The 8,639-nt window shown below is 46.7% G+C and overlaps 2 protein-coding genes across 2 annotated transcripts in view; both read left to right on the top strand.

Annotated features, from left to right (window-relative positions):
* Positions 1–2: 2 nt before the first annotated feature.
* On the top strand, positions 3–4,076 carry Pigbos1 (PIGB opposite strand 1). Its single transcript, XM_052187819.1, has 2 exons — positions 3–146; positions 3,125–4,076. The coding sequence occupies exon 2, from the start codon at positions 3,208–3,210 to the stop codon at positions 3,370–3,372; it is 165 nt and encodes a 54-aa protein (XP_052043779.1). The 5' UTR covers positions 3–146; positions 3,125–3,207; the 3' UTR covers positions 3,373–4,076.
* A 2,444-nt stretch (positions 4,077–6,520) lies between these two features.
* The window catches only part of Rab27a (RAB27A, member RAS oncogene family), a 53,617-nt gene continuing 51,498 nt past the window's right edge, over positions 6,521–8,639 (top strand). The window contains exon 1 of the mRNA XM_052187810.1: positions 6,521–6,717. The gene's annotated coding sequence lies outside the window, so the exon portion shown is untranslated. The remainder of the gene's footprint in view (positions 6,718–8,639) is intronic.

Genomic DNA, 8,639 nt, shown 5'->3' with positions numbered 1-8,639 from the left:
TGCTACCGGAAGCGGCTGAGTCTCCGGGCGAGTCCGGAGTAAACCTCCCTGACTGGGGTTCAGTGCTGGAAAAGACAAAAAATACTCTGGATGCTTTACTGCGCCTGACAAACCTCGCACAGCGCCCGCCGAGGAGGCGCTCGGAGGTAACAGAGCAGAGGGAGGCAGTGCATCGCTGAGAACCAGCTCCCGGGTGACCACGGTGCTCACCCCTCGTGCCACGTCCTCGCGTGGAAAGTTTCATCACGGTTCTTACAATAACAGGAAAAAGTTATAACTCAACGAATTTTTATTATCTGTTTTTCACCACCCCAATGGATTTCTCTATCCCTAATTATCTAGTTTCTCATTAACTTATTTTCTTGAGTCGATCTCACTATGTAGTTTAGACTGGCCTTGAATGCAAGAGAATTACTGTCTCTGCCTCATACGTGCTAGGATTTTAATGCGTGGGCCACCACAATCTGCCTCCACTATCTTTGTGACAGGGCCACACTCGTAATATAACCCTGGCTGGCCTGGAACTTGCTCTGTAGACCATTCTGGCCTCAAACTACTGCCTCTGTTTCATGAATGTTGGGATCAAAGGCTTGTGCCACCATGACCAGCAATCAAGGCATTTAAAAAAATTAAGTTGGTGGGGGCTGGAGAAATGGTCCAGGGTTTAAAAACAGTCACTGCATTTGCAGAATACCCTCGTTTGATTCCCAGTACTCCTATACTAGCCCCGTGTCTCCGAGGGTACCAGGCATGCATGCGGTTGCAGATACATTCATGACAACGAACACTCATACCCATAAAATAAAATTTTAAAAAACGTCTTGGTGGAAACATCAATAGTGAGTTACATAACAAAGTGGGGAAGTCGGCTTCAGGTCTCAGATGCCCTCTGATAACAGTCTTAGCTTTTGGGTTGGTGGAAGGGAGGGGCCTGTTACTGCGTCCCAGGATTTAACCCGATAGTTATGAAGATGTTTGTTCACACACAGATAGGTTAAAAAAATGACTAGGGAACTAAAGATAGTCCACAGTAATTTGGTTTGGAGTATGCAACATTCTGGCTCTACAGATAGAGTTCCAATCAGCCAACTATCCTTTTAGAGTGTTGAAAAAAGTGTTTTGTTTTTTGTTTGTCCTGGGAACATCTTTTCATGGAAAAAAAATCCTGCTGAGCAACCGAGGTTCAAAAAACCCAGATTTAAAAAACAAAACGGCAACAACAACACTCTACAGTTCTGAATGGCCTCCGGCTTTTGTACCTTTTTGTTTGTTTATTTGTTTGTTTGTTTTAAAATTCTTAGCCATTGAACCAAAGCAAGATTGGTAAAATTTGTGTGGTCATCTGTATAATCCAGGAGAAAACATGCTTTCCTTTCCTTGGTGAGCTTTAGTTATGCTTGAGAACTATTAAGGGCTAGCTCCTTTCCGCATAGGAGCTGCTGGTTATTTTTGTGACCTGGGGCTTGGATTAAGAATCCTTGGGAGGCGGCGGGGTGGCTGGAGAGATGGCTCAGCGGTTATGAGCATCAACTGCTCTTCTGAAGGTCCCGAGTTCAAGTCCCAGCACCCACATGGTGGCTCACAACCATCCGTTAAGAGATCTGACGCCCTCTTCTGGTGTCTGAAGACAACTATAGTGTACTTTCATATAATAAATCTTTAAAAAAAAAAAAAAGAATCCATACAGGGTCCGGAGAGAGTGTGGCTCAACAGCTCTGCTCTCCTCATACTCAGATGCTGAGGGGGTTGAGACCCAGCACTGTTCTCTAGAAAGCGCTTTGATGTTCATTTGTCACTTCCTACTATTTTCAGTTGTTGGAACTAGAAGCAAAATCTCCTTTCCCACGTTTTTTCTCAAAGGCATGCAAATGACTTGTATTTGATTTCTCCTAAAATATCAAAAGAACTCAACATAGTTTTTTGTTATTATTGTTTATTTGTTTTTGCTTTTTTGAGATAGGGTCTTGCTATGTAGCCTTGGCCGGCTTGGAACTCACTCTGTAGACCAGTCTGGCCTCAAACTCACAGAGCTTTTCCTGCCTCTGTCCACACCCGGTGCTGGGATTAAAATCCTGCACCACCACACCTGGCTCAGTAAAGTTTATTAGCCTCTTAAAAAGTTGTTTTTGTCCTACAGCTTGCTCAAAAATTATGGCTACTGCCGAAGGAATAGTGAAGTCACGTGTCCCCTCTCTCTATCATTCTTTAAATGACGTTTAAACCGAGACACTCACTTCTGAGTCCTTTGGAGAATCTTTTGGAGTAAAAAGCATTGAGCGACTTGAAAGGCGTCAGCTACCCTTCCCCTCTTTTGCCATTTTGAGAATTCCCGGTTTAAACGCACGAGAAGACTCCCACAGCCTCATCAGTGGCACACGCCTGCTGTCCTAGCACAGGAAAGGGGAAGGCAGAATTGTAATCTAAAGAACCAGGCCAAAACAGGCAAATACACTCAGACTAACTCACAGGCAAATACACACAAAATAACTCACCAGGAGCATTCCGTAGCAGAAGAGGCTGCACCCCTGTCTCACGCCACCCTTGAGCTTGCGTTCCCTACAGCCTCCCTTTGAAGGTTTTTGCTAATTTGTTTTGTTCTTTGAGACCTGTTAGGGAATCCAGACTGGCCTCAAACTGGCAGCACAGCCAAAGGACGACCTTGAGTTCCCGATCCTCTTGCCTGGACCCAAGTGTTGGGAATATGAGCACGCACTACCATGCCTGGAAGAAATACCAATTTTAATATAAAATAGGATTTTTAACTCCTGACAACCAAATTGAGATTTTTAGAAAATCTTCCATCGTAAGCCCGTGTGCTGTGTTTGTATGTATTAGTGAGTGATTCTTAAGTGTTACAAAATCATTCATGCCGGAGGAAAGTAGTAACACATCTTGTAAAGGGCATTTGTGGAGCTGGAGACATGGCCCTGGAGTTAAGAGTGAGCTGCTGTTCCAGAGGGCCTGAGCTGGTTCCCAGCACCTGCCTAGGATTCCAACCGCCTGGAACCTCTGCCCCACGGGCTCCTGCACTCAGGCGCGCACACCTTCCCATAACCCCAGAACTTAAAATTGTTTCTAAAAGGCTGCTGTACTAAATGGTCAATTTTTCGTCCCTCTTCCTTAGAAACAGATCTGAAGTCGTTTGCTGCCTGTGGAGCGTAGCCACCCTCAGCTTGTGTGGAACTTACCACCTCCGCCGCTGCCGCAATGCTCGGGAGATTGCCGCTTCCACAACTGCTTTTTGCTACCATCCTTGGAATTGCTGGAGGAATGTATATTTACCAGCCAATATTTGAACAGTATTCCAGAGATCAGAAGGAATTAAAAGAAAAGGTGAAATTGTTGCAGGAATCAGAAGAAAAGGGAAGCTAATTCTGCATAAACTGAAATGTACAATTTAAATTGCTTAAAGTTCAATTGAAACCACACATGGACTATTAATCTAGTAAGAATGTAGATATGTTTTAAATAAATAAATCATGGGTAATGTAGCTAAATTATTTATAAAAGTAGTTCTTTATTGGTTTATTGCAAGGCAAGAGCTCACTATGTAGCCCAGGCTGGCCTCAAACATACAATCCTGCCACTGGTGTTGGGATTGCAGAGTATCACCATACCTAGCTCAAAATAAGATGCTTCATTTAAAAAAATATTTTTTAGTTATATATAATTGTATGTGTACTTCTTTTTTGTTGTTGTTTTTGTTTTGTTTTGTTTTGTTTTCAAGACAGGGTTTCTCTGTGTAGCCCTGGCTGTCCTGGAACTCACTCTGTAGACCAGGCTGGCCTGGAACTCAGAAATCCACCTGTCTCTGCCTCCCGAGTGCTGGGATTAAAGGCGTGTGCCACCACTGCCCGGCTGTATATGTCTTTCTTGTGGGTTCTGTACATGAATGCAAGTGCCTGTGAGGCCAAAGTTGTCTCCGAGAGCTGAAGTCACAGATGGTTGTGATCTGCCATGTGGGCCCTAGGAACTGAATCCAGGTCCTCTGCAAGACAATGCGCTCTTAAGAGTGGAGCCAACTCTCCAGCCCCAAGGTGTTCCACTTTAATATTTACTTATATATTTGCTATTTTGTGTCTTCTTTTGGGGATAGGGCAGCAATTTCCTACTGCATTAAAAATTAATTTAGCATGTTTAACAATTTAGTATATACTTTTAAGATTCCCCTTTTCTGAGCTGGAGAAATGGCTCAGCAGTTAAGAGCACTGGCTACTCTTTCAGAGGTCCTGAGTTCAATTCCCAGCACCTAATTGATGGCTTACAGCCATATGTGTGTGTGTGTGTGTGTATATGTATGTATATATGTATATATGTGTGTATGTCCCATGGGATCTAGGGATCTAATAATCACACCTGGTGTACAGGTAGATTTATATGCAGACAAAACATCCATTATAATATATACATATATGTGTGAGTGTATATATATATGTATATATATATATATATATATATATATATATATATTTGTTGTTTTCGAGACAGGGTTTCTCTGTGTAGCTCTGGCTGTAGACCAGGCTGGCCCCGAACTCAGAAATCCACCTGCCTCTGCCTCCCAAGTGCTGGTATTAAAGGCGTGTACCACCTCTGCCCAGCGAAAATAGTTTTTTTAATTCCCCCTTTCTAGTACAATAAAGCCACACAAATGTGAGAGTCTTGCCATGTTATGTTTTCTAGCTTTAGAAAAGGAGCCCAGGGCTCCCTGATGCTATATAATTGTTCTATCACTGACCTATGTCCACAGCCTTCTTTTTTTTTTTTTTTTAAGATTCATTTATTTCATTTATATGAGTACACTGTCACTGTCTTCAGACACACCAGAAGAGGGCATCAGATCCCATTACAGATGGTTGAGAGCCACCATGTGGTTGCTGAGAATTGAACTCAGGACCTCTGGAAGAGCAGTCAGTGTTCTTAACCACTGAGCCATCTCTCCAGCCCGGCACTTTTTTTTTTTTCATTTTCTGTTGGTTTAGAGTATGTCAGACTGGGCTGAGACATGGACTCTTGGAACCAGATGCATAGTCAAGCCTCAGGGCCTGGGTGAAGCCCTAGGTTTTGGGACCAGCACCTCACACCCTAGGCAAAGCGATGCGATGTGGTTGTGTGGTCCAGCACTCAGGTGGAAGCAGGAGGATCAGAAGTACCAACCATCACCGTGACAATGCCACCATGACAATGCCATTCCCCAATATAGTTCAGGTACCTTCTTCACCCCCAGCTTTGCGTGCAGGCAGCTTGGTCCTTAGTGACGGTATTGAAAGGCCATAGCTCCTTACGAGCTAGTGCCTGGAGGAAGATGGTTGCCTTGCTTTCCTGGGGAGGCTATTTCTCTTCACCCTGATAGAATGATAGGAAAGATTCTGTTCAGGTCCAGTTTCTTAGGGTTGCTCACAGGAGCAGGGGTGACTCCAGTAGCTGCCATCTGCAGAAGCTCCTTGGACATAGTTGAGACACTGGCAGCCGGGTGGTGGTGGCGCAAGCCTTTAGTCTCAGCACTTGGGAGGCAGAGGCAGGCTGAGTTCGAGGCCAGCCTGGACTACAGAGTGAGTTCCAGGACAGCCAGGGCTACACAGAGAAACCCTGTCTCGAAAAACCAAAGAGAGGGGGGGGGGGAGAGAGAGAGGGAGAGAGAGAGAGACTGGTTGCACTGGTGCAGCCCCAGTAGCTATGGACTGGAGGGTTGATTGGGTGGGCAGGGGGTGGGACAGCTGGCCAGCAAGAGTTTGTGGTGGCAGGCCGTAGGGGCGAGTGAAACTTATCCCAGTCTTTCTGCATTTTGCTTGTCTCGGAAGTGGAATTCTCAAAGCAATGGGGCAGGCCTAAAGGCCAATGTTAAGCTCAGAACCACTTTTGGATGGATTTGGCTAATGTCATCCATCCCCAGGTTGAGACTGCTCACAGAAAACCCTAGGCATCGATAGAAGGCCGCTAGGAGGCAGCAGCGGTTCACAGGGTGCTCCTGCCCCTGCCGGGTCTTAGTATGTTATGCCACCCCACAATTTCCCTCTTACTGTACATTAACTGTCCTAACGGGTTTTTGTTGTTGTTGTTGTTTTGTTTTGTTTTGTTTTTAGGACTTCAGGGTGAGCTTAATCCGAGTTAGGCTGTGGGCATGTAGACTCCGCTGGCCATTACCTTCCAGAATAGTGTTTATTTTCTTTTGACTGAATCTTACCTATTTTTCTCATCGTGGGTCCTGGAATCCCAGTAGGCCATGCCCAGGCTGTCTCCAGCGAGGATGCACAGCCACGAAAAAGCTTTTAGGACAGACCTTTGGAGTCCCCAGGGCACGCCTCGCCTTGCCGGGTTCCTGGGGCAATTTGAGCTTTTTGTGAATGGCACTCTTAGGTCTCAACAACAACCAGCCTCTGTGGTTCTCACACCTTACAGAAGGGGCGAGGAGACCCGTTCCGCGCCAGGCGAGGCGAGCAGTCGTTACTGTGGCTGGGGGCCTGCTGGCAGGTGACAGGAGGCGGAGGTGGAGGCCGCTCAGGACCCGCCCCCACCGCGCTCTCCTCTACGGGAAGTGATGTGGGGCCGGACGGAAAATAGCGCCAAGCACCCAAAAAAGGCCAGTCGCACGGGGTCCCGAGCTCCATTTGGAAGCGAGGACCTAAGGGATAGAGCACGGCGGGGACGCGGCACGTTGGGAATCTAGCACTGCAGGGACGCGACACCGCGGTGACAGCACGGGACAGAGCACCAAACCGGGTGAGCACTGCGTCCTGAGCGCGCTGCAGGTTGCAGGCGAGCGAGTTGGCCCTAGGGATACCAGGGGAACAGGGGACAGATCTTCGAAAGGGATGCTGGTTCGCTGGAGTTCCAGGGGCTGAGGTCCAAGGTTATCCCGGGTGACATCTAGGTGCTAGAGTCCCTTTAATGAGGGGAAGAGGGGCACCCCTCTCTTTTTCCCTCGCTTGGGTTTTGACTTGAAAGTCTTTAGAGTCCTGCTGCTTGAAGGCGAGAAAGGGCTCTCCCTTTTCCTGTCTTTCAGAGAACCCAGCTGGTCAGCCTGGTCTTAGAGTCACCCTATCGGAGGTAGAATTGATGTGATGACATATTTTGGTCACTTTGCCAAGACCGGGTCTCTGGCCCGGTAGCTGGGTACTGATTTCCAAAGCCAGCTTTGAACTGTTGGGGATCTTGAGGCGTCTCAGCAGCCCCTGGGCTTTGCACCTTGCTGTTGTTTGAGTATCCACTCCCCCCCACCCCCAGGCCTCCCTTTCAAGCCCAAGGGCTAACAGCTGTTCTGCCTTAGCTGTTGAGCCCAGCCGGGTGAGGAAGGCAGGAGACAGTGCGTATAATTCTGTAGACTGAAACCCACATGAGAAAGGTAATCCCTGCATTTGGAAGGTGGACAGAGAAGGATCCAGGGTTCAGGGTCAGCCTTTGCTACATAGTGAGCTTGAGACCAGCCTGGGTTACAGGAGACTCTGTCTCCAAAAACAAACAACCCCAGCAAAAGGAAATGAAGGGGGAACAGGCGTGCAGCAGTGCCGCGCACAGCTGAATGGGAGCTGCCTTCTTAGTTTACCTCGGGCTCTCTCTCCTCGGCACCATCTGGTTTCCTCTCTATAATGTTTCTTAATTTTTTTGTAGCTTATTTATTTCTGACTGTGTGTGTGTGTGTGTGTGTGTGCAGGCCCATACATGTGTGTGTAGAGCACAGAAGTCATAAGTGTCTTCCTCCATCACTGTTCATCAAATTAGCCTTTTTGTTTTGAAATGGAGGCCTCACTGTGTAGCCCTGGCTGGCCTGGAATTCACTCTGTAGACCAAGCTGATCTTGAACTCACAGAGATCCTCCTGCCTCTGCCTCCAAAGCACTGTCTGGAATATTCAGCCCACGAAGTGTTAAGTCAGGGAATGCCAGGCCTCCAGCTTCGAAACACCCCACCCCACCCCTCCCCTGCCTTTTAACTTTTAAGGTTGTTTTTGGCTGGGCAGAGTCCCTTGTATCTCTGTGTGGAATTTGTGGTTAGCTTCTCAATTCTGTAGCCTTGGCTTTAGAGCACACACAGGCATTGTGACATGGGAAGCAGACTTAACTCCCTTTCCTGATACCTGTTTTCCCCATCTTAGTAAAGAAATTCCACTCTTATAGACGCTCAGACCAAACACTCCAAATCACCCTCCATTTTCTTCATTCATCCATGTCTCTGCCCAACCTGAACGCATTTTATTGACTCTAACTTGAGTATAACTAAATATTTTTTTCTTTTGGTTTAAAAGCTTTTTAAGTGGCTGGAGAAATAGCTCTGTAATTCAGAGCATATACTGTTCTTCCTGAGGATCCAAATTTGTGTTCTAGTACCCACATCAGACAACTCACAACTGCCTGTAACTCTGACTTCGGAGAATCAAATCCAGTGTTCTCTCCTAGACTCTGCTAGTATTGCACTTCTGTGCACAAAACCAAACACACACATACTCACTCATGCATGTGCGCGGACTCATAATTAAAATTAAATAAATAAACTGTGTAAAATTTACATTTGCTGAGTGAGCTGATTCAATGACTAGGGGCACTTGCTGCCTTTGCAGAGGACCTGGGTTTAGTTCCCAGCACCCATGGGGCAGCTGATGAACACTAAGTGATTTCAGTTCCAGGGGACTGGATTCCCTCCTCTGGC

This window comes from Apodemus sylvaticus, chromosome 7 (genome assembly GCF_947179515.1).
Source record: "Apodemus sylvaticus chromosome 7, mApoSyl1.1, whole genome shotgun sequence".
NCBI classification, from domain to species: Eukaryota; Metazoa; Chordata; class Mammalia; order Rodentia; family Muridae; genus Apodemus; species Apodemus sylvaticus.
This window is presented reverse-complemented; position numbering and strand designations above follow the sequence as displayed.

What these genes read in the sequence shown, in the direction of transcription:
- Pigbos1 (XM_052187819.1), top strand. Translation starts at nt 3,208, where the DNA reads ATGCTCGGGAGATTGCCGCTTCCACAACTGCTTTTTGCTACCATCCTT.